Source organism: Pongo pygmaeus, chromosome 20, assembly GCF_028885625.2.
Source record: "Pongo pygmaeus isolate AG05252 chromosome 20, NHGRI_mPonPyg2-v2.0_pri, whole genome shotgun sequence".
Classification (NCBI taxonomy): Eukaryota; Metazoa; Chordata; class Mammalia; order Primates; family Hominidae; genus Pongo; species Pongo pygmaeus.
In genome coordinates, this window is record NC_072393.2 from 60,892,201 (window position 1) to 60,918,820 (window position 26,620).

Sequence of the window (26,620 nt, forward strand, 5' to 3'; positions counted from 1 at the left end):
GATCCCAGAGCCAGACAGTCCTTCTCCATCACTACATGTGCAGAGTGCACGCCAGGTACTGCAGATGCATCAGACAGAAAGTGCCCCTGGAGGTGATGGTCACAGATCTGGGGGCCTCCGCGGCCCACTTCGCCACTCTCTGCTTCAGTCCTCATACTGGACATGGACTGTGTCCCTGCACAGACCCTGTGTATACCCAGTCCGTTCACTGCACTGCAGGGACCCAGACTTGGTAACTGTGCCCCTGAGTGTATGAATGTGTATGAATGAAAATAGCATGTTGATTGTGTTGGATTATCTTTACTTAACAAAGTGACATGCAGTTTTATGAAGTCTTAAATGGAATAAATAGTGAAGTCTTCACATAAGCCTCCTTAGGAAGTGACTAATATCACCCATGCTTACAGGATGAGGAGGTTGAACTTCACAGCTCGTGCAGCAGGCTGAGAGTCACGGAGCAAACAGGCCAAAGATCCTGGAATGAGCCCAGGCTGGCAGAGGTCAGAACCCAGTCTTGTGACCACAATGCTTTGCCACCTGTGTTAGCTTCCTGGGGCTGTCCTAACAAAGTCCTGCAATCTGCGTGGCTTAACACCACAAAATCAATTCACTTAGTATCCTGGGAAGTAGAAGTTTGCAAGTAAGGTGTCAAGGAGGCCATGCTCACTCTGTAGGTTCTAGGAAAGAATCCTTCCACATCCCCCCCACCTTTTTTTTTTTTTGAGACAGAGTCTCGCTCTGTCACCCAGATATGTGGAGCGATCTTGTCTCACTGCAACCTGCACATCCTGGGTTCAAGTGATTCTCATGCCTCAGCCTCCCGAGTAGCTGGGACTACAGGTGTGCACCACCACACCTGGCTAATTTTTGTATTTTTTTAATTTAATTTTTTTTTGAGACAGAGTTTCACTCTTGGCATCCAGGCTGGAATGCAATGGCGAGATCTCGGCTCACTGCAATCTCTGCCTCCTGGGTTCAAGTGATTCTCCTGCCTCAGCCTCCCAAGTAGCTGGGACTACAGGCACACGCCACCATGCCCGGCTAATTTTTGTATTTTTAGTAGAGACAGGGTTTCACCAGCTGGTTTTGGCCAGGCTGGTTTCAAACACATGATGTCAAGTGATCTGCCCACCTTGGCCTCCCAAAGTGCTGGGATTACAGGTGTGAGACACTGTCTGGCCCCACATCATTCATTCATTCATTCATTCTTCACTGAGTCATTCAGTAATTCCCCATATAGTTACTAATCATTAAATGTATACCAAGTATTGGGCTGCACACGTTGTACAATTAAGGTATATTGCAGACACAAAGAGTGGCTTCATGGTGGAAACTGGAGGAGAAACAATGAAAAAGTGGAGAAATAGAAACAAATGACATCAATGGTAAATTTTATGAAAGAAAATGTTAAAATTAAACCATGAAAATTCATACAGAAGCCTACTTACCTATGGTGGTAAGGAAAGAATCTTGGAGCTGGTGATATTTGTACTCAACAGTGATATGAGGTGTGGGGAGAGGGATGGAGGTTGAGATGGAGAGAAGAGCACGTGCAAAAGTCCTGGGGTGAGGGAAATGTGAAGGATCCATTTCTTTTGCTGTAAATAAGATGACATACTGTCCTGAGTGTATGTGGGTATTTATAAAGTAATAATATTTATCCAAAACTTGGAGTGAAGTATCTGAATGAATGTATGCTTCGAGTAAGGGTATAAACCATTGTGTCTATTTATGTACAGATGAGAATACCACATATTCCAGTCCTGCCGTGAAGGAAAGATGGAATCAGAGATGGGGAATCTTCAGCTCAGATAGGAGACACACAGAAAGGTTTGCACGTGGAAGTGCCAGCCTGTCAGCCTCTCCAGAGGCTCCAGAAGTGAGGTCAGAATTTTGATGATAGGAGATAGACTTTGGAAGTCATCACCCACATGCCCTGTCATGGCCACTGTCATTGTCCCTATTCCAGGCAGTCAGAAGGAAAAATGATGGATGAACATAATGCACTGGGTTCAATGGGCCAGGGCTGGAAGCGGCCACCTCCCCTGGGCAAAGCCTCAATTTCACAGATCTTCTCAGGTGAGAACTGAATCACTGCAAATGCAAAGCTTGCCCTTGGGTTGTGTCGATACGTTTGAAGCAGGCAGGGAAATCCATTCATGGCAGAGATGTAAACGGTCCCTTTATTCTATGGGTGGATGTGGATCAAGAATTCTAGACACACAGGGTGAAGCCTGTGTCCAAACTAATAGTACCTTCACACTGTTTTCAGCATGGAGAGCTCACAAGTATTGGAGGTTTGGGAGAATGGGGTGTCTGGAATAACGTAAAGCAACAGGAAGCTTGATTCACCCAGATGGGTAACCTGAGGATATGCCCTCCTATGGATCAGCTCAGGAATTCCACGCTGGCTTCAACACAAAGGCCTTTTCACCTGTGCTTGCTATCATTCAGATTCCCATTAAAGATGTGTGTTTTTAATTAATCATTTCAAATAAAACCTTGACAATATTTTGCATTAATTTTTCATGTTGAAGTAGTTGGTTTAATCGAGAAACGGAAGTGCATGAGGCAGATACTAAGTTAGTTAAGTCATTGCAAATATTTAGTTGGCCTTTTATCATCCCTCGGCCTCAGATTTTCTGAAGCCTCTGATGGTGTTCACCCTCCAACCTACGTGAAAGTAGCTCTTCTCTTGTTCTCTAGGCCATAAGGCTGCTCTACTCTCAACACCAATTTTCTCCTTCATCTACTCCAATCACAAGATTTCTGTCATAATTTCGCCATTAGCATTTTTATTTCACTTGTACGTATTCTCCTTCTGTAAGGTATTAGCATGTCTGGAGAATCCCTTAAATTACTGAAAAAAGTCACCATGAAAAGCTTTGGTATAAAAGCTTCCACTGTGAATTTAACACTGTGCGTGATTCATAAACATCACCAACCTGATACTTGGAAAGACAATTAAACATTTTCATTATAGATCTAGAAGTCAAGAAAGTTCACCTAGGTGCAGGAAGGATAGGCTGGTCTAGACCTAGTTCCACCTACATAAGAGACATGCATGTGAATCTAGAAGGATTTTCCTAATAGAATGCAACAGCACGAACTTCTCTCACTACTTCTCACTTTATGTGGAAATCTAGAGAAAGTGAGGTTGAATTCAGCGCTAGGTCATGGCCAGCTCCTTCTCTGTGTCTGTGCAGGTATATAATTAGTAAGTGACCCTTAAATGTTATCTAAAAGCATAAATATAAATGTGAATAGATGAGTTACATATTTTTTCCATTTAGAACTGTTTTACGTTTTGTAAATTTGCATCATCATAAGAACAACGTTAGTGGATGTAGGTAGTTTATCCTCTGTTGTGTTGGACCCTGAACACCTTTTGGACCTTGTTTCAAAAGTAATGATAGAAATGAGCAGTCCAGTTGAGAAAACAAGATACGCTGGAAGGGTAGGTGCTGAAAATTCTTGGAGAAACCAAAGCTGAAGACAAGACTCTCAATCGATCTTGGCAAGGAATTGTGTTTTCTCTCTTCACTGTTTGATACTGGTCAATACAATTATGGATGTTTTGATCTGGAGTGATTCTTTGTTAACATCTCTCGTATTCATCCAGAGAATGTAAATAAGGGCATAAAACAAATGTAAATATTCCTATGATAAAATAATTCTTCTGCTATGGGGAATATTGGATCTTGCTCCTTAGCGTGGGTTATTTGGGTGAGTGACACTGAGAAACATGAATGCCAAAGAGTCCTAAACGGTGAAACCCCGTCTCTACTAAAAATACACACACACACACACACTCACACACACAAATTAGCCGGGCGTGGTGGCGGGCGCCCGTAGTCCCAGCTACTCAGAAGGCTGAGGCAGGAGAATGGCGTGAACCCGGGAAGCGGAGCTTGCAGTGGGCCGAGATCGCGCCACTGCACTCCAGCCTGGGCGACAGAGCGAGACTCCGTTTCAAAAAACAAAAACAAAAACAAAAACAAAAACAAAAAAACAGTCCTAAGCTTTCTAGGACCAAGGAAGCAGCTACTCACTCGCAATCGCTAAAGTGCTCCCATCTTCCAACACTCACCTTGATTTTCTGTAGTCCAGCAATGAGTCAGGTCTCAGCATGGTTGAAGCAGGGAAGTGGAGCATCTCATGCTGCTTTCCTTGTGGTCATACCTTGCCAGTGCCACTTCCAGAGGCAGGTTTTTCATTCCTTCTTTCAGTTTTCAGCTTCTAGATACTCTGAGGACACTGGGTTTGCCTCTGTGCATTGATGAATGCCTCCGTGAATCTGCAAGTAAAGAGTAAGGAATCTGCTTTTCACACATTACTTAGAGGGCTTTTGGTACTGTCACCGAAGGACACTTGTCTGATGATATCAATGTCAACCACAACTTGCAAAATAACCCATACACTCAAATTTTAGGAAACTATTCTAACCAAAGCTCATCATCTGAAACCTGTTGCTCTATGCACAGGGTCCTGGGCTTCTCTGTGTGTGGCTCTTCACCCCACACAGGAGACCCATCCTCTCGTGAGATCTTCACCCCACGCAGAAGACCCGTTCTCTCCCGATATCTTCACCCTACGTGGGAGATCCAGCCTCTCCCGAGATCTTCACCCCAGGAAGGAGACCCAACCTCTCGCAAGATCTTCACCTCACGTAGGAGACAGGTCCTCTTGCAAGATCATCACTCCATGCCGGAGACCCGTCCTCTTGCGACATCTTCACCTCACCCGAGGAGACCCGTCCTCTCGCGAGATCTTCAGCCCTAGCATGAGATTCCCTCCTCTCGCGAGATCTTCACCCAACTCAAGAGACCCATCCTCTCCCGAGAGCTTCGCGGCACGCGGAAGACCCGTCCTCTCGCGAGATCTTCCATGCAATGGCTCCTGCCTCTGCTCGTATCCAAACTCCTCCTCAGCCAGGTCCCTGCTGACTCCACTGCCATCACCCCAGAAATTTGTTCCTAGAGAACACAAACAAATTTCTTCTCTATTATTCATACCAAAGAAAATACTATCATATTGCTGCATGTTTATATTATTGTTAAGTGATCGGCAGTAATTGCTTATCTTCCAAAACGAAGAGCTGAGTAATGATATATTTTTAAACTCCATCCTTTTGACAGTGATTGAAATGGACAAAACAATAGAAAGTAGAGCTGATATGTGTGATCACCTTCAGTGACACAGATTAACAGTGAAAACCACAAAGACCTGTGGTACTTGTATCTAGGTAGTAGAACATTGGCCTGTAAACGCAGCACTTCAGGAGGCCTGAGATCAGGAGTTCGATACCAGCCTGCACAACATGGTGAAACCCCGTGTCTACTAATGATACAAAAAATTATCTGGGCATGGTGGTGCAAGCCTGTAATCCCAGCTACTCGGGAGGCTGCCAGATCCAGCCACGAGACACGTTTCAAAAAAAAAGAACTTGGTGTATAAGATAATTTTTACACTGCCATGAAGAACTACCTGAGACTGGGTAATTTATGAAGAAGAGAGGTTTAAATGACTCACAGTTCCACAGACTTAACAGGAAACATGACTGGGGGGCCTCAGGAAACTTACAATCATGGCGGAAGTTGAAGGGGAAGCGGGGACCTTCTTCTCATGGCTGCAGGATAAAGAGAGAACCAGGGGAGACGTGTCACACTTTCAAACCACCAGCTCTTGTGAGAACTCATGATCATGAGAACAGCAATGATCATGCCCCCATGATCCAATCATCTCTCACTGGGCCCCCCTCCAATACATGGAAACTACAATTTGAGATGAGATTTAGGAGGGGACATAGCCAAATCATATCATTTTGCCCCTGGCCCCTCCCAAATCTCGTGACCTTCTCACGTTTCAAAACCAATCATGCCTTCCCAACAGTTCCCAAAGTCTTAGCTCATTCCAGCGTGAATTCACAAGTCCAAGTCCAAAGTCTCATCTAAGACAAGGCAAGTCTCTTCCCCGTATGAGCCTGTAAAATTAAAAACAAGTTAGCTACTTCCAAGATACAATGGGGATATAGGCACTGGGCGAATGTTTCCATTCCAAATGGGAGAAATTATCCAAAGCAAAGGGGCCACAGGCCATGTGGTGATGGGTTTGTAGGTGCAGCAAACCACCATGGCACAAGTTTACTTATGTGGCAAACCTGCAAGTCCTGGACATGTACCCTGGAACTTAAAATAAAACAAAATAGCATTGATTATAAAAAGATACAAGGCCTAGAGAATCCCAGGAATACCACCGCCGAACCCCACAACCCACAACCCCAGTGTCACTAGGTTGCTGGGACAACACTGGCACTGCCTGCCTCAAAACTTTTTGTGAAGTGAGACATTAAATGTCTTTATTATTAAAACAAAAGGAGAGAATGACAATGATCATAACGAATACTTTCAAGCTTTATAGACATATACAAATTGTACATATTTGGTGGTGGAATATGATGTTTTGATGTATGTGAAATGATTACCACAATCGAGCTAATAAAAAAGTGTCTCCTTTTGAGAAGACATTTATGCAGCCAAAAAACACATGAAAAAATGCTCACCATCACTGGCCATCAGAGAAATGCAAATCAAAACCACAATGAGATACCATCTCACACCAGTTAGAATGGCAATCATTAAAAAGTCAGGAAACAACAGGTGCTGGAGAGGATGTGGAGAAATAGGAACACTTTTACACTGTTGGTGGGACTGTAAACTAGTTCAACCCTTGTGGAAGTCAGTGTGGCGATTCCTCAGGGATTTAGAACTAGAAATTCCATTCGACCCAGCCATCCCATTACTGGGTATATACCCAAAGGACTATAAATCATGCTGCTATAAAGACACATGCACACGTATGTTTATTGCGGCATTATTCACAATAGCAAAGACTTGGAACCAACCCAAATGTCCAACAATGATAGACTGGATTAAGAAAATGTGGCACATATACACCATGGAATACTATGCAGCCATAAAAAATGATGAGTTCACGTCCTTTGTAGGGACATGGATGAAATTGGAAATCATCATTCTCAGTAAACTATCGCAAGAACAAAAAACCAAACACCGCATATTCTCACTCATAGGTGGGAATTGAACAATGAGAACACATGGACACAGGAAGGGGAACATCACATTCTGGGAACTGTTGTGGGGTGGGGGGAGGGGGGAGGGATAGCATTGGGAGATATACCTAATGCTAGATGACGAGTTGGTGGGTGCAGCGCACCAGCATGGCACATGTATACATATGTAACTTACCTGCACATTGCACACATGTACCATAAAACCTAAAGTATAATAATAATAATAATAATAATAATAAAAAGAAAAAAAAAAAAAAAAAAAAAAAAAAAAAAGTGTCTCTTCTCTCACAGGGTTATCATTTTTGTCTTCATTTTTTTATGTGGTGAGAATATGTAAGACATATCCTGTTAGCAAATTTCAGGTGTGTAATACAGTCTTTTTACACTATAGTCAGGCGGGTTTTGAGTGTGGGAAATGAGGACACGTTGGTCAAAGGCTACAAAGTTTGGTTATGCAGAATGAAAATGTTCTAGAAATCTAATGTAAGCATGGTGACGATAGCTCACAGAGCTTCCGATGGAAGAGGCTATTTTGTGTGCAGATTTTGCCTTGCTCCAAGATGGCAAAACTGCAGAAGAAATTGTCCAATGGGCAGAAGAAACTGGAGGTTTATTGGGATGTGTTGACTTCCCTCCACCAATTGAAGATAAGAGATGACCAGAATTCAAGGTGCTGCCTACTTCCTGTTAGTATTGAGGAAGGAGCTCATTCCTCTTAACAATGAGGATTAATCAGATTTTAAACTGTCATGGCTACTGTAAAGAAAAAGTAAAGTGTAAGTATACCCTAATACAATTTTTGTGTATAAGAAGGGAAATTATTCAGAAAGTGAAAGTGATACAAATATGAGATAGCCCCAGAGAAATTTGAGGCACCTCGAGTTTCTTTCAAAAATAAAATGCAATTGGGAAGCCAAGGCAGGCAGATCACCTGAGGTCAGGAGTTCGAGACCAGCCTGCCCAACATGGCGAAACCCCGTCTGTACTAAAATTACAAAATATTAGCCGGCGTGGTGGTGGGGGTCTGTAATCCCAGCTATTCGGTAGGCTGAGGCAGGAGAATCTCTTGAACCTGGGAGGCAGAGGTTACAGTGAGCCGAGATCATGCCACTGCACCCCAGCCTGGGTGACAAGAGTGAAACTTTGTCTTAAAATAAATACATGAATAAATAAATAAATAAAATGCATTAAAACACCAAAAACATAGAAATGTTATATAAGTTAGAAGAGTTATTTCCCTCATTTTAGTGATCTTAAAAGTGAGGTAAAAATAAAAAGAAATTTGTGAATTTACAAGAAATGTGTTAAATAAGTGAAACACATTAAAATACAGAAAAGGTAAAGTAACTGTAGCTGGAAAGAGAGAGAGGCATGCTTGCAGAAAGTATATAAGAAGGGATGGAAACATATACATATTTAAAAAATAATCAGCCAGGGTACAGTCATATGAAGACAGATCAAGAACACCCAATGTTTTTAAAATTGGAATTTTTGAAGAAGAGAAAGCAAGTAAGGAATAGATAGGATCTAGTTTATTTGTCCAGGATCCATATTTGAAAAATTTAGGTATGGCTTATTTCTGACCTTCTGAATTTACTCTTTTATGTGTTTTTCCAGAGGAATCCATAAGCCTGTTAGGAGATTAGGCTACGAAATTTCTTTAAATGTACCTCAGGTGAATAGAACCTTTTGAATCATCATGAATGGACACTAAAGTCACCACTGGCTCTTGCCTGCAAGAGCCTTGTTTCTTCACCTAATTCATCAACTATTTGTATTTATTGTTTGGGCAGCATTTCTGGAAAATTTGCATGATATACCTAAGATCTACAGATGATGTGGGTCCTTCTGGAAATAATTCATGAAGGAAAATAGTTTAAAGATATACTAATTAACATGTAATGCATCACATGCATTCAATATTTAGTAGAGCTTGTTTTAGTGAAGAGTTGCGAATTTAGGCATTGAATTCAGTAATCAAAATATGCCTCACATCAATATCCCAAATTAACTCCTGTAATTATTTATAGTTCTCAACGCTGCTTTAAAAAGCACAGAATCACGTTCTTCAATATAAAATTAAAAATTTCCAATTTCACGGAACGTTTTGAAATTTATATACACTTAACGCTCACCTTCAAAAGCCAAACTTTTGAAGTTATCAGTGTTCAAATTTTCATTCTTCAAAGGCCATGGTCCCTCTGCTATTAATTATGCTGTGTCTTGTTCTCACAGTCCAGTGTACGCTTACTTCTTAGAACTTTAATTTGTACTAAATAAAAATTGCACTGGATTAAAACAGTTTACTTCACAAAGTTGTTGGCCTCATTCCAATGTGTAGACACTGCTAAGCTGTCTTTCTGGCAAGACACCCATAAACTCCATGAAGTACATTTAGCAATGTCAAATTAACAAGTTCTCCTCATTTTTAACCAATGCATGCGTCATATTTTCAAGTGGGTATTTGTCCCGTGTGTTTGCTTGGAGGGTGACTGTTCACTACTGAGGTCTTGAACTTTGCAAATCTCACTTCCAAGTCAATCAATTATAACACATTTTATAAAACACAGCACAATGTTTAATAAACGGCACCACTGATTTGTAAAAATTATTTCTCATAGGTGATACATTTGCTTACAGGTACAGATATTTGTATCACAGCATTTATTCAACATATTTTTCTATTGTAGAATATATTTAAGTAAATGTTAACATCAAGTTCATCCTCTGTCATCTGTAATCAGGTATTTTCTGAGAAGTGGAAAAAACAACAGAATCTGACAACTGTTGCTGGCAGTTTTGGGGTCATCACTCTGTAAAAAATGTGTTTTTGTCAGTTTATTTTTATCTTGACATTCCCCATGTCCTGCAGTCCCACCCTGGGGTGTGTACTCAGGGAAACTCACTCGTAAAACCCAGGACACACAGGCAAGAATGCTCTGGCAAACATTGCTCCAAAAAACAAAATGCCCGGTGAAAACATACATCATATCTGCCCAAAAGGACAAATACATTGAGGAATATGCAAGCGATTTACTGCAGTCTGTCTGTTGTTAAATAAACAAGAGCTATGCAGAGCATTAGGAGCATAGCAGTATCATTTTACAATCAAAAACACAAAACAAACTATCCTTTTGTGCTATAAATATATGTACATATACACACACAAATATTACCAGATGATAGCTCTGATATGGGAGACACATATTTACAAAAATGACATAGAAAAGATCCAAAATTGTGTGTGTGTGGTTTTCATACATTGAGAAGTTCTGGGACAGATAAGAGACAAAGCATGAGTTGATACTATTTTTGTGAATATGCTGTTTTTTTTCACTGTGGACTTCACAGGGCTTTTTTTCTTGCTATAATCTTACTAATTTTTTAATAATATGAATTGGCTTTTGGGGAGAACCTTCAGCGTTACATGCACATATGTTTGTGTTATTCACAGTTTATATATGTATGTAAATATACACATAAAGAGAGAGAGAGTAGAGGTTTCTGGAAGAGAAAGATAGAGATCTGTGTCTTGAACTATGAGTCAAGGAAGGATTTCAGAGAAAACATCAAGAACCAGGATTTTCACGCTCGCTTCTGTGTTAATAATGCAAAATCAATTTTTCTTGGTGTTAAGTTCTTGAAGTGTAGGAGAAAAATTGAAGAACTTGAAAATTTTTCTCAATTTGCAAGTAATTAATTTGCAACTTTGAAAATAACAAGATAAACATTTCAGTTTTACTGTACAACCATTTTATAACATTGACAATGTGTCTATTTCAATTTGGCAGGAGAACATTGCATCACAGAAATTGAATCATGCATAGTTCTCAAAAAAGGCAATAAGATATTAAGATACCATTCTACAATTTTGCACATAGAAAAATTAAATTTGAAATTTAGTCATTATGGATTGGTTGGTGCTGGGGTTCAAGTCAGGCCTTTGTTAGGGGCTCTGTTGAACCAAGAATACCGTCTGCAAGTTTCCCGTGTCACGCACTATGTTTAGGGTGAGAGCTGGTCATCTTCCTGTGTGGTGGACACCCTCTAAACTCTGCAAACTGAAACCGGAACCATGGTTACCACATCCTGTTCATTTTCCAATTTAGCTCAACCCCTGTGTCCTGCCCAATAGAAGTGGCACCATGGCCCCCAAACTCATCACCCTCCTGTGTCTGGGTAAGTCCTGGAAGGGAAAGGAGGACATGGTTAGGATGGAAAATGCTCTCTTGAAGACCTGGCCTCTCCACAACCCGGGTCTGGTGGTGGGAGGCCAGGTCCCTCTGAATCCAGGCTGAGCTGACAAACCCAGTTACAAGGAGGGCAGGATTCACATGAAGACAAGCTATTTCTCTCTCTCTCTTTTTTTTTTTTTTTTTTTTTTTGCCCAGGATTCTGCCTGAACCAGAAGATCTGCACACATGTGGGTGAGTCCTATCTCAGTCCTAGGATGCTGTGTTGGCAAAACACAAATGATTCTCCAGGCAGGGAGGGTGGACACAAAGTCAGGCTGATGCAGATGACATGGGGAGGGCTTTGCAGTGAGCACTAGGAACACAGGAAGGGAGTCCTCTGGAGACCCCAGGCTCCATTTTGTTCTAGAAACCCTCCATAGGCAGCCCCTCAGGCTCATCCAATCTCCTGAAGGAGCCTGTGATGCTCAGAATCCAGCGTGTCTAGGGGTGCGTAGGAGTACTCTCTGTCAGGAGGCAGGGACCCGTGCCGGGCACTTGTGTTGGGAATTGTTAAATGAGTTGATATGTTTTTTGTATTGCTTGAATCTGGTAGATTTCCTCCTTCTCCTCCATGCACAGATTTCTGTTGTAGACAAGAACTAGGAGCAACTTGGCTCAATATTGTATCATCGTGCTTAGTAGAATTCTGTTCTGGGGAGACCTTCCATGTCCACTCTGGGGTGGCTGTGTCCCTGGCCTGTGACCAGGTATCCCAGGGCATCAGGGGACTCCATGTTACAGGGCAAACCAGAACAATGTAAAGAAGGAAATGCCCCCAAGGACAGTGGGAGACGGGGGGCTCCACATTTCCCTCTCTGTGCCTCCTTATCTTCCAGGTGCTCAGGACAAGTTCTCCCTGTCAGCCTGGCCGAGCCCTGTGGTTCCCCTAGGAGGACGTGTGACTCTCTCCTGTCATTCCCGTCTTCGGTTTGTCATATGGACAATATTCCAAACAACTGGGACCCGAAGCCGTAAGTTGCACATTGGCCTTTCCAACAACATCACCATCAGCCCTGTGACCCCAGGACACGCAGGGACCTACAAATGTGTTGGAATTTACAAGCATACCTCAAAGTGGTCAGCTGAGAGCAACTCCCTGAAGATCATTGTCACAGGTAGGAGAAGTCCAGCCCACCCCATGTCCACCCGGTGTCCAAATGGACCTGCCCAGAGTCCACGCCCAATGAAGCCAGAGAGTCGTTTTGGGATTCCTAGTCATGCACTAACCATGTACACAGAAGCCATCCTGGGAATTTAAAGAGAGGGCATTTCCTGTGAGGAATCAGGTACCCAGGTGGAGGAGGAGGGAGGAAGCCGAGCAGCGGGAGAATCTGCCTGGGGAGTAGCAGACTCAGGGTGCTGGTACAAACTGCAGCAGGGTGGATCCAGGCAGGAGCCATGTTGCCTGACTCCAGCACCAGTGTTTCCCCCAGGGAAGTTGTTATCCTGCCTTGAAGGAGCCAGAGCCTTGGGGAAGTGACAATTCCCTCGGGAGATGAGTCCAGTGGCTCAGTGGGACACGGATTGGGAAATGCACCCATTCCTCTCCTCCTCCTTCTCAGTCTCCTGACACTCATCCCTTCTCTCTCATGGATGTGCGGAGTGTCTCACGGAGAGTTAGAAACTCATCCTGTGGAGTCGCCCCTGCCCATCCTATAAAGCAGGGAAGGGAGAGTGTGGAGTTATTAATATTTTATATATATATGTAAATATACACATAAACAGGGAGAGAGACAGTAGAGTTTTCTGGAAGAGAAAGATAGAGATCTGTGCCTTGAACCATGAGTCAAGGAAGGATTTCAGAGAAAGCATCAAGAATTAGGATTTGCACGGTTGGTTCTGTGTTAATAATGCAAAATCAGTTTTTGTTGTTGTTAACTTCTTGAAGCATGGGAGAAAAATTTAAGAACTAGAAAATAGTTCTCAATTTGCAAGTCATTAATTTGTAACTTTGAAAATGACAGAATAAACATTTCAGTTTTGCTGTACAAGCATTTTACAACATTGACAATGCATGTATTTTAATTTGGCAGTCTCATATTCAAGGAGCTCAGAAGGAACAGAGAAGAGGTTGGGTCTTTCCACCAAGAGAGCAGGGAAAGCAGGTCGGGGTGAGGCAGGGAGATCCAGGCTACAAAAGCTCCTGGAGGATCTGAATGGAGATTGGGACTGTAAGGGGCTGCCCAGCAAAGGAGTTTACCGTGTCCTTCTGCCTAAATAGGGAAAAGGAGTCACTTCCACCCTCCCCAACAAGTAGTCACGTCTAACCTCTTGGGTTTTGGGGCAAAATCAGTTGTTCGCTGCAGTGTGAGCCTGTGAGGTTTCTTCTGATCCTCCAGAGATTCTTGTATTTTTCAACACACAGAATTGAAAAATAGTGAGGCTCATAACCTCACAGTCCCATGCCAGGGAACCCAAGTCCAGCAGTGTGTTTTCTGAAGGTTCTCAAAGCACAGACTAATTCCCATTTTCCAGGAGAACCCCACACTTCATATGGTTTCAAGCCAGACAATGGGGATCCGCGCAGAGAGAACATGCACGCACACCAACAGGAAGGACGCGGGCGGGCTTTGGGGGTGACGAGGGACAGCTTCACCCTGAGGTCTCAGGCAAGGGGTGAGGAAGGAGACTCTTGTAAACTCCTCTGTCTCTGCTCTCAGGCTTGTTCACAAAACCTGCCATCTCCGCGCACCCAAGCTCCCTGGTGCACGCGGGAACCAGGATGAGTCTGCGCTGTCACTCAGAACTGGCCTTTGATGAATTTATCTTATACAAAGAGGGGCGCATACAGTATTCCCAGCAGCTTGACCAGGGGATGGAGGCTGGGATCCATTACGTCGAGGCTGTCTTTTCCATGGGTCCTGTAACGCCTGCCCATGCAGGAGCCTACAGGTGCTGTGGTTGTTTCAGTCACTCTAGCTATGAGTGGTCGGCTCCCAGTGACCCCCTGGACATTGTGATCACAGGTGAGTGTGGCTGGACCATCCGTGGTCTGTTGGTGCCGTGGGAGCTTCATGTAATGAGGTTGTTAATCAAACCTCAGTAGAGGAAGAGAAATAAAGGAAGAGAGGGACTGTGAGGAAGTGCTCAGCAAAGGGGTTTAACACGTCTTACTGCTTAAAGAGGCAGGAGGGGTCACTTTCACCCTCCCCAACAAGTAGTCACGTCTAACTCCTTGGGCTTGGGGGTACAGCCAGTTGTTCCCTGCAGTGGGAGCCTGTGAGGTTCCTTCTGATCCTCCCAAGGTTCTTATATTTTTCAACACACACAATTGAAAAATAGTGAGACTCATAACCCCGTAGCCCCATGTCAGGAAACCCAAGGCCAGCACTGTTTTCTGAAGGTTCTCAAAGCACAGAGTAATTCCCATTTTCCAGGAGAACCCCACATCTCATATGGCTTCTAGGGGCGGTAAGCCACAGGGACTCAGTCAAAAGCAATGGAGAATCAATGAAATGCGGAGGAAGTAAAAAGACACAGACACAGGCTGACTCAGGACCCTAGAGATGAACATGAGATTGACAGAGGCACCAGCCGACATTTGGAATCTGCTGCCAAGATAAGAACAGCGAGGCCGGGCGCTGTGGCTCACGCCTGTAATCCCAGCACTTTGGGAGGCTGAGGTGGGTGGATCACGAGGTCAGGAGTTCACCAACATGGTGAAACCCTGTCTCTACTAAAAATACAAAAATTAGCTGGGCATGGTGGTTTGTGCCTGTAATCCCAGCTACTCGGGAGGCTGAGGCAGGAGAATCACTTGAACCCGGGATACTGAGGTTGCAGTGAGCCGAGATTGCGCTACTGCACTCCAGCCTAGGAGACAAGAGTGAAACTCTATCTCAAAGGAAAAAAAAATAGAGGGAGAGAGATTACTTTGTTTGTACACTCAGGAGTGTGTTCTAAAATCAGCCTCTTTTTCTCCTAGGAAAATACAAAAAGCCTTCTCTCTCCACTCAGGTGGACCCCATGATAAGGCTGGGAGAGAAGTTGACCTTCTTCTGCAGCTCTGAAATCTCATTTGACTGGTACCATCTGTTGAGAGACGGGGTTGCTCATGGACAGTGGCTCAGTGGAGGGCAGAGACACAGTGGAGCATTCCAGGCCAACTTTTCTGTGGGCCCCGCAACGCCAGTCCCTGGCGGGACCTATAGATGCTATGGTTCTTTCAATGACTCTCCCTATGAGTGGTCAGCCCCCAGTGACCCACTACACCTTTACGTCACAGGTGAGGAGCCCATGCCTGCTGCGTGCTCTGGTGCCCACTGGATCACAGAGCCACACCTGAGGGGCATCCCGCTGGGCACACAGGGGTATTGGGTATTCTGGATAAAATGAAACAGTGGCAAATACACACAGGAAAAAAGAAGCTGAGCATGATGGGGCTGTCAGGGTGTAGGGTGGTAAATGGGGCAGCTCCATACCCTCCGCCACCTCCTGTGTGAAGAAAGAGGTCAGGACAAACACAGCGGGAGGTGAGGCCAGATGTAGTTTGTGGAGATCAGAGGTTGCCTCAGCCCCTCACCCTTTTCCATTTCTCCAAAGCCTCTCCTGACCCCTCACCACAGAGAGATCTCCCTGCTGGGTAACGTGGAGATTTATCATCCCGATGGGAGACAATGTCTGTTGATATCACCATGCATCTCCTTATCACCTTCCCATCTCAGGGAAGGAATTGTCCCCCAGAGATTTCAGGGAAGAGACCACAGGACCCCCATTAGTCTTTAGGTGGATGACAGAGTAGGGGGTGTGCAGGGACCAACCCTCCAAAGAAAATGGTGCTAATGCTCGGGAGGCTGAGGCAGGAGAATCGCTTGAACTCGGGAGGCGGAGGTTGCAGTGAGACAAGATGGTGCCACTGCACTCCAGCCTGGGCGACAGAGTGAGACTCCATCTCAAAAAAAAAAAAAAAACAAAAACAACGAAAGAAAATGGTCCTACTTTAATGGGGCAATCAATGACGCTTGCTCACCCCTTCTCTGCCTTTTTTTTTTCCTAGGAAACACTAAGAGTACTCCTCTGTCACTCATGGAATCCACCCCTGAGTCTGGTAAGCAAATAACTCTTATCCTAGTGTCTGAGTCCCTGGGGAGATGGAAGGCTCCTGTGTGAGTGAAAGCTGTGCCACCTCCCAGCTCCATGACACTGGGCTAGGCAGCCCCTCCCAGGTCCCCACATTCCCCATCCACATCTGAGACTGTGGTCAGTGCGGGGATCTGTAAGGCCTTTCAGCCTCAGATGCTCTGGGACTGAGGCCTCATCCACAGGGGAGGAAGAGGTCAGAGTCACCTGACCCTTGCTGAAAAGCAATGCTTCTCATTCCTCCAGGGAGGTCTGTGAACATGAAAACGCCGGAAGATGAGAAGGATTTAAAAGACCATATTAGATATTCATTGTCTATCTTTTTTTGTTGTTGTTTTTTTGAGACAGAGTCTCACTCTGTCACCCAGGCTGGAGTGCGGTGGCACAATCTCAGCTCACTGCAACGTCTGCCTCCTGAGTTCAAGCAATTTTCCTGCCTCAGCCTCTTGAGTAGCTGGGATTACAGGTGCACGCCACCACACCCAGCTAATTTTTGTATTTTTAATAGAGTCGGGGTTTCGCCATGTTGACCAGGCTGGTCTCAAACTCCTGACCTCAAGTGATCCGTCCGCCTCGGCCTCCCAAAGTGCTGGGATTACAGATGTGAGCCACCGCACCCAGCCTTATTGTCCATCTTCTAATGTCCTATGACATATTCAACAGTTCCTGTGTTCAAGTTATCATATTCCAGTGGTGTGTGCAGGAAGGAGAAAAATTATGATGAATAAACGAGTGAACTGATTTATTCAGATTCATTAATTTTGTATTCATTAAGATAGAGTCATGTGACACAGAAAGCTTAAGTGGCCATTTTTTTTTTTTTTTTTTTTTTTTGAGACACATTCTTGCTCTGTTGCCCAGGCTGGAGTGCAATGGTGTGATCTTGGCTCACTGCAACCTCTGCCTCCTGGGTTCAAGCGATTCTTCTGCCTCAGCCTCCTGACTAGCTGGGATTACAGGGGCTCACCACCACGCCTGGCTAATTTTTGTATTTTTAGTAGAGACAGCGTTTCATCATGTTGGCCAGGCTGGTCTTGAACTCCTGACTTCAGGTGATCCACCCACCTTGGCCTCCCAAAGTGCTGGGATTACAGGCATGAGCCACTGTGCCCGGCCGAAGACAAAGGTTTTAGTCAGAAACGTGTCATGATCCACATTCTATTTTAGAGATAGCAATCGGCCGATGTGAATAGTGTTTATTGCAGGGAGGCAGGTGTGGAAGCCAGGAGCCTGGTGGGGTTGTGACATCCTTGTAGAGGACACTCATGGCAGCTTAGATGTGCCGGGAGTGGAGAAGGAGTTGAGCAGGTGGATTCAGGAGAGGCTCAGAGCTGGACTCACTAAGAGGGAGAGTTCAGAACCTCGTTTCAGTATTCCTCAGTGCATGACCTGGGGCATGCTCATTTCTCTCTGATCCTCTGTTTCCATTGATGGCAACTCACACTTCGGCTATCAGAGAAGGAGCAACTCAGCAGAGAGCCTTATGGTGGAACGAGACATAGTCCTTGAAAGAGAAAAGATTATAATCAGACACTTGGGCTCAATGGATGGCTCTGCTAGTTATTGTCACTAACCTTGGGAAGCATCCATTTTCTTTCTTTTCTTTTTTCTTTTGTTTTCTTCTTTTTGTTTGAGACAGGGTCTCTCCGTGTCGCCCAGGCTGGAGTGCAGTGGTAAGAAACTGGCTTGCTGCAATGTCCCAGTTTCAAGTGATTCTCCTGCCTCAGCCTCCCAAGTAGCTGGGATTACAGGCGCCTGCCACCACGCCCGGCTAATTTTTGTATTTTTAGTAGAGACAGGTTTCACTATGTTGGTCAGGCTGGTCTTGAACTCCTGAACTCCAGTGATCAGCCTGCCTCCGCCTCCCAAAGTGCTGGGATTACAGGCATGAGCTATGGCACCTGGCCAAGGCATCCAAGTTCTTGGATAGAATATTGGGCTAATGATGCCTTCCTCCTTATGGAAAAAAAGAAAGTAGGAAAGAGAAGAAAGAAAAGCTTCCCAAGTTGAATGTCTAGAAGTAGCAGACATGTCTAGAATTGAGCCCAAGAGTACGGCTGGCTATAGTCTTTTCTCTTTTAAGGACTATATCATGGATGAGAGAGTGAGGATGAGATGTGTCCACACATGTGGAAGTCCTCCCACCACCTGTCAGCATGGGTCCTGGTACGGAGGATGTGCTCCTATGTGACATAGCCTGTGCCCCCTCCACTTTTTCTCTCCTGAATCCTCCACCCACCTGCTCTTACTCATCACTCAGAAAAGCACCAACATTCTTTGGAGCAAGTTCAATTCTCAGAAACCGGCATGAGAGTCATCCTCTGGCCACCTCTATCTCCATTCTCAGAAAGTGCATTTATCCTGGGCTGAGGAGGGACGGGGAAACGGTGTTCAGCTATGGTACATGCAAAGGGTTTCCTTTGTCATGCAAAAACAAACTGTCTTGTCTCATGAGGAAGTGGGACGGGAGGCACACTGGAGCCTGGTAGGCCTGGGTTCAGACCTCCATGTCTCTCCTTTTTTTTTTTTTTTTTGAGATGGAGCCTTGCTCTGTCACCTAGCCTGTGTGCAGTCTTGGCTCACTACAACCTCTGCCTCCTGGGTTCAAGCAATTCTCCTGCCTCAGCCTTCTGAGTAGCTGGGATCACAGGCGTGTACCACCACGCCTGGCTAATTTTTGTATTTTTAGTAGAGACGGAGTTTTGCCATGTTGGCCAGGCTGGTCTCTAACTCCTGACTTCAGGTGATCTGCCCTTCTCGGCCTCCCAGAGTGCTGGGATTACAGGTGTGAACCACCATGCCAGGACTCCGCATCTCTCTTACCGGCCCTTTGATTTGGACACGTGTCTTCACGTCTCTTGGAATATTTTGCAAGAGATGGAAAATGGAGAAAGTAACTGTTCGAGTGTAGGGATCTTGGAAGAGCTTCAGATAAACATGTTGTGCATTCAGTATGTATTGGCACAAAACAGGCAACCAGTCAATGAGAGGGTTTATCATTTGCTTCTTGACAGACACATATCATCCTCAAGGACAGTCCAGCAACCTGAATATCCTCATTGGACTCTCAGTAGCCATCATCTCCATTGGCGTTTGCCTCTCTGCTTTTATTGGTTTCTGGTGTTACATAAAATATTGTAAGTCTCAGGGAGGGGAGGACAGTATCATGTGAGCGCCATGGGGATGTGACTGGGGCACGGTGGGGGCTGTTCAGGTCCTGTGGGTTGATCTGTGTTTCCGTTGAGGTTCTTTTCTTTTTTTTTTTTTTTTTTTTTTTTTGAGATGGAATCTTGCTCTGTCACCCAGGCTGGAGTGCAGTGGTGTAATCTCGGCTCACTGCAAGCTCTGCCTCCCGGGTTCACACCATTCTTCCACCTCAGCCTCCTGATTAGCTGGGACTACAGGCGCCCACCACCACGCCCAGCTAATTTTTTGTATTTTTAGTAGAGACGGAATTTCACCATGTTAGCCAGGATGGTCTTGATCTCCTGACCTCATGATCCGCCCGCCTCGGCCTCCCGAAGTGCTGGGATTACAGGCATGAGCCACTGCGCCCGGCCTCCGTTGAGGTTTTTGATGGAGAAACCCTGCTCTTTCCCTTCACTGACCAATCACCCCAACCCCTCTCCTACCTCCACCTCACCTCTGGGGAGGCTACTGACCTGCAGGAGATGGTCCATGAGAGAGGCAGAAGGGTGGGGGCCATCGATGGGAGCGGTCCTGGGGCAGTCAAGATTGCCCTGGGGTTGCTGATGGGTGGTTCTCTGAGTTTAGTGGGGGAGGCTGGATCACGCTGCAGCCTCAGGCACGCCCTTGCCTTGTTTTGGTATTGCCACCTCTGATGTGAAGATCTGGAAGACTTTCTTTTTCACCCCACAGACACCACCACGGCAAACACAGAGCCCATGGAAGGCCAACGGACGGATGAAGAGGTGAGTTCTCCCAGCCGAAACCATCACCACAGCTTCATCCCCTCACATTCCCAGTGCCCCCACCTTCAGTTACTAAATATGCTCCTCTTTTCACCTTCATCCTCTCAGGAACCTGCCGCAGAAGAGACACAGAAGATCATATATGCCCAGTTAAACCACCAGGCCCTCTCACAGACAGGATTCACTCCTGCCTCCCCGTGTCCCCACTACATCTCGGAGGATCCCAGTATCTACATCACCGTCCACCAAGCCCAGGCTGAGGCCAGAGCTGCCCCCAGTCTTTGGCACAAAGGGCATTAATACGCAAGGACCTGGATCTATTCCTAGGAGGATTTTTTTTCCATGGACATTCTTCCTCCTTCTGGTACCGTCTTGACACCTCCAAGCTGGCAACAGTAGTGTCTGAATGCTTGTGGGGTTATCTTAAAATTCCAGCGCTGCTGAACAGACAACTAGCCATTCTACAATTCTATTTTGAGCATCCAGCCATTTAAGGTGATTTGACTATACCCACATACTCATCCTGGATATCTCATTAATATCATCTGAATTATTCTGAAACTCTACAGACATGCTTCTAGAAAGCCGATGTATATGCTCAGTCAGTTTAATCTCTAAATTACTCAATAAGGTTTTTTAAAATTTTTTTAAAAAGTTTTGGGGTACATGTGCAGGATGTGCAGGTTTGTTACATAGGTAAACGTGTGCCATGGTGGTTTGCTGCATCTATCAACCTCTCACCTAGGTATTAAGTCCAGCAGGCATTAGCTGTCTTCCCTAATGCTCTCCGTACCCCCTGCCCTCCTCTGACAGGCCCCAGTGAGCGTGTTCCCCTCCCTATGTCCATGTATTCTCATTGTTCAGCTCCCACTTATGAGTGAAAACATGTGGTGTCTGGTTTTCTGTTCCTGCATTAGTTTGCTGAGGTTAATGTCTTCCAGCTTCATTCATGTCTCTGCAAATGATATGATCTCATTCCTTTTTATGACTGCATAGTATTCCGTGGTGTATATGTACAACATTTTCTTTATCCAGTCTATCATTGATGGGCATTTGGGTTGATTCCATGTCTTTGCTGTTACTCAATAAAATTTTGCAGAGACGAAGCGTATTCTATATCTGAGTCATCTAATATGGTAGCCACTAGCCAAATATGGCTTTTTAACTTAGAATTAGAATAGATCAAATTCCATGAAGTTTAAAATTCAGTTCCTCAGCCACATGGCCACAATTTGAGTTCTCAGAGCCGCATGTGGCTGCTGGCTGTGGGAGAGAATAGCATGAATACAAAATGTTTTCCTTGTCAGAGGAAGTTCTAGCTGTTCTAGATTAAAGGTGCAAATTTGAAGATGCAGAGCCTATTTTCTCATGCAGTGCAGGCTCCTGGAAGAGACCTGATGTAACAAAACGATAATATTTAACATCAATGGTGAGATGTCTTTATCTTACTAAATGTGGGGAGCAAGCAGAATTCTCTCATGGAGTGTCTTATCACCTCTTATCCTCATGCAAATTTCTGCCATAGAGATTTTCTCCCAAACTTTGAGAAGGTCACCTCTGTCAGGCCTCTGAGCCCAAGCTAAGCCATCATATCCCCTGTGACCTGCGTGTATACATCCAGATGGCCTGAAGCGACTGAAGATCCACAAAAGAAGTGAAAATAGCCTTAACTGATGACATTCCACCATGGTGATTTGTTCCTGCCCCACCCTAACTAATAGGATATATTCTCCCCCCACCCAAGAAGGTACTTTGTAATATTCCTCTCCCCCCCTTACCCCCCACCCCCCTGCCCCCCTCGCCCACCGTAAGAAGGTACTTTGTAATATTCTCCCCCCAACTTTAGAAGGTACTTTGTAATATTCTCCCCTCCCCTTAAGAAGGTACTTTGAGGACGAGCGCAGTGGCTCACGCCTGTAATCCCAGAACTTTGGGGGGCCGAGGCGGGCGGATCATGAGGTCAGGAGATCGAGACCATCCCGGCTAACATGGTGAAACCCCGTCTCTACTAAAAAAATACAAAACAATTAGACGGGCGTGGTGGTGGGCGCCTGTAGTCCCAGCCACTCGGGAGGCTGAGGCAGGAGAATGGCGTGAACCCAGGAGGCAGAGCTTGCAGTGAGCCGAGATCACGCCACTGCATTCCAGCCTGGGTGATAGAGCAAGACTCCGTCTCAAAAAAAAAAAAAAAAAAAAAGAAGGTACTTTGTAATATTTCTTCCCCCTGCCACCCCACCCCACCCTTAAGAAGGTACTTTGTAATATCCTCCCTCACCCCGCCACCACCCCCACGCCCTTAAGAAGGTACTTTGTAGTATTCTTCCCGCCCTTGAGAATGTACTTTGTACGCCCATCTCAAACCTATAAGAACTAATGATAATCCCACCACCCTTTGCTGACTTTCTTTTCGTACTCAGCCCACCTGCACCCAGGTGAAATAAACAGCCTTGTTGCTCACATAAAGCCTGTTTGGTGGTCTCTTCACATGGACGCTCATGACAACCTCCTATTTGCACCTTTTCTTGTCCCCTGGTTTCACATGGAGAGAAAGCACACATCCATTCTCTGCACAGAACATGCTCTGGAAGCTGCTTTCTGATGACCTCTTCCTCTGAGCCTTTATTCTGTTTCTTTCTACTTGAATTGGCACCTACCCAGAGCAATTCACAAACTGCTGCCTGCAAAGAGCTGTTGTTAGCTCATGGAATTGTCACATGCTGTTTCTTCACCTGGTAATTATCTCCATTTCTTGAGCATCTCAGTGCAGACATCCACCTTCATACACAAGTCTTTATCTCATAGGCTAAGTGAGGAGGTTGATTGACTCACAGTGTCTGTGCCCAATAGGCTGAGTTTTTATGGCCTGATCCCCACTGGTCTTTCATGGGTGGACTGTGAGTTTTTATTGTTGTTGTTGTTGTTGTTGCCAGGCTGGAGTGCAGTGGCGTGACCTCGGCTCACTGCAATCTCTGCCTCCCAGGTTCAAGAGATTCTCTTGCCTCAGGCTCCCGAGTAGCTGGGACTACAAGTGCGTACCACCACGCCCATCTAATTTTTGCATTTTTAGTAGAGACGGGGTTTCACCATGTTGGCCAGGATGGGACTGTGAGATTTTTGAGGCAGGACTGAGTCTGATTAACCTCTGGGACTCAAGCAACCCTCCAAGGATCCTGCCCATAGGAGGAGGTATCAGCAACTCAGGTCTGGTAAGTGATGAGGACACCCAACCCTTCCAGGGAGCAGAGCATGGAGCAAACATCAGAGATCCTCTAATGTTACCCAGAAATAGTTTCTCTGTCTTCCTGGGCCAAAGGGAGGATCATGCTTCCTCCACTGTCTGGGATATGTGGGCTAAGAGACAAATGCTGGTTAGTGGATATGAGGGTGAATGGCAGGCACACTCCCAGCCTGGCTATTTGCATGACAGCCCTACCCTTACTATTGCGTATTCTACAGCTAGGTTGGTCCTGCAGCAATCTCGTTTTGATAAGCAGGGTAAAAGTGAAAGATCAAAACCTGTCTTCTTTCTGAGCCTCTGCACACAGGATGGTTATGCCATAGAGTCAACTGATGCTAAAGGGAAACTATGTGAGCCAGAAATGATTTTATTTTTGCTTCCACAACATAAACTATCTTCTAAAAAATAACAGAAAGTGAGTGGTTTTTTTTCTTTTTCTTTTTTTTTTTTCTGGAGTCTCTCTCTGTCACCCAGGCTAGAGTACAGTGACACGATCTCAGCTCACTGCAACCTCCACCTCCTGGGTTCAAGCGATTCTCCTGCCTCAGCCTCTGGAGTAACTGAGATTACAGGCACCCACCACCACACCTGGCCACTTTTTGTATTTTTAGTAGAGATGGGGTTTCACCATGTTGGTCATGCTGGTCTTGAACTCCTGACCTTGTGATCTGCCTGCCTCGGCCTCCCAAAGTGCTGGGATTACAGGCATGAGCCACCACGCCCAGCCCGTTTTATCACACACCGGGGCCTGTTCGGGGGTTGGGGGCTAGGGGAGGGATAGCATTAGGACAAATATCTAATGTAGATGACAGGTTGATGGGTGCAGCAAACCACCATGGCACGTGTATACCTATGTAACAAACTCGCGTGTTCTGCACATGTATCCCAGAACTTAAAGTATAATAATAAAAGAAAGAATTGGCAAAACAAACAAACAAACAAACAAAAAACATTTTTTAAGGCTTAGTCACCTGTATGATACCAACCAGGCTGGTCTCAACTGTGGGGCAACTGGGGTTGTTGAACCAGGTGAACTGCAGGTGCTCCCTGCACAACCCCTGCATACTTGGCGTCTTTATACATGTCTGTCCATCCAGGGATGGTGCAGTTGGTATTTGTCCTCCAGTCGAGGGCACTGACAACCTTGGGGGAGCAGCACCAATCAGCTTCTGTCGCATCACGTAAGAGCCACACGTGGAGATCCGAGTGCACATGCATCTCACGTGTTTCCCAGAACAGCCTCAGCGCCTTTCCCCGAGCAGCCCCTTGGACATTCATCTGGCAGAGGAGTCTCTGGTTCTGTTTCTGGATTGTGGACATGGGTTAGGGCACAGGCTGCAGGTGAATCACTTCTGAGGACAGATGAGTCTCCTGTTCTGTTTCTGGTCACCACGCTGCTCTGTGATCCAGGGAGTCTCTGTCAGCGTCTCTTCTGCTGGGTCCAGTCTGGAGCATCAGGGATTCAGAGCACGACAGAGGTGACTGTGGGCAAGGTGCACCCGAGGACTTCCCTGCCACAGGGACACGCAGAGCATTTCCCACCCTGAGACGCGGCCACTCAAGACCATCAAGTCACGGGTGGAGGACTGTGATGCAGCCAAGCTCCTGTCACCCCCAGGACTTGTCTCACTGAGCAGAAGCCGGTAACACACCAGGGAAGAGGTCCTTGCCCACGGGGTGGCTGTTGACGGAATCTTTCTGTTCTGCGTTCTCTCATCATGGATGTGGGTCCCTTTGATGCCTCTGTCTTCACTCAGGACCCCAGGAAGATTCACTCCCCCAGACTCTCTGACTCTCTGCTTCCTGGGAAATGATTACATTCTGAGCTTTGGTGAATTCCCGCATCACTGCTCCTTGGCTCCCTCACTGCTACCTGGACAGGCAGAAAAATTAACATCCCCGGCCAGTGCCTAGGCCCCGAAGTGAGGGGATACATGAGCCGTGTGCAGACTCCCGGTCCCTGGAATGTGTGTAGGGGGTTCCCTGTCCACCACAGCTTAAACACAAAATGAACATTTTGATTGGAAAAGGGTAGATGGAAGGAACAAGACCTAAATGTGGAGCGTAGTCTGGAGCCTTCTGTGAGGCAGAACAGCACTCGTGTGCAATAACGGTTCAGCTTCCATGGTGCAATGAGCCACAGCCACGCCTCTCAGCTGAAAAGGACAGACGTGCAGGGGAATGGGATGAGCCACAGCCACGCCTCTCAGCTGAAAAGGACAGATGCACAAGACAGATGTGCAGTGGAACGGGAAGTCAGAATGACCATCCCTGCGGCCGTTATGAGGAGCTGTTCCCTAGGTCTCTACAATGAAAGCTCCTGAAAACAGTCAATGTAGATTTGCACGCTGAGGACAGCACCTCGATTCCCAGCTACCCGGAGCCAGGTCCTAATTCTTGCTTATTCACCAACTCAGTAAATATAAGTCACGATGGCTGCTTTTATTTTTTGTTGAACTTTTTGTGGTTCATTAGCTTGCACTATTTTTTTAAAAAAAGAAAACGAGTTGATATTTTTAACTTTTAAAAATATCATGACGATGGCCGGGTGCGGTGGCTCACGCCTGTAATCCCAGCACTTTGGGAGGCCAAGGTGGGTGGATCATGAGGTTAGGAGATTGAGACCATCCTGGCTAACACAGTGAAACTCCATCTCTACTAAAAATACAAAAAAATTAGCCGGGTGTGGTGGCGGGCACCTGTAGCCCCAGCAACCTGGGAGGCCGAGACAGGAGAATGGCGTGAACCTGGAAGGCAGAGCTTGCAGTGAGCCGAGATCGCGCCACTGCACTCCAGCCTGGGCGACAGAGCGAGACTCCGTCTCAAAAAAAAAAAAAAAAAAATTATATATGTATATATATAATCACGATTTTTCCATTTTTTTTCCTTTCCCATTCTCTGACTTAAAAATTTGAGCATCCAAACCATAATTTCCTGTGCAAGAATGACGAAGTTCCTAATTTGAGTCTGCTTAGATACCTGAGCTTGGTCTCAGGCCCACCACGCGCTGTGAAATCATCCCAGGTTACATGATGTGCCTCTTCGC

At 45.6% G+C, this 26,620-nt stretch overlaps 1 protein-coding gene across 1 annotated transcript; it reads left to right on the plus strand.

Moving 5' to 3' along the window:
• The first annotated feature begins 11,212 nt into the window (after positions 1-11,212).
• On the plus strand, positions 11,213-21,341 carry LOC129020019 (putative killer cell immunoglobulin-like receptor-like protein KIR3DX1). Its single transcript, XM_054463758.2, has 9 exons — positions 11,213-11,269; positions 11,482-11,517; positions 12,162-12,440; positions 13,986-14,291; positions 15,251-15,550; positions 16,322-16,372; positions 19,419-19,541; positions 20,284-20,336; positions 20,445-21,341. The coding sequence occupies exons 1-9, from the start codon at positions 11,236-11,238 to the stop codon at positions 20,634-20,636; spliced, it is 1,374 nt and encodes a 457-aa protein (XP_054319733.2). The 5' UTR covers positions 11,213-11,235; the 3' UTR covers positions 20,637-21,341.
• Positions 21,342-26,620: the final 5,279 nt, after the last annotated feature.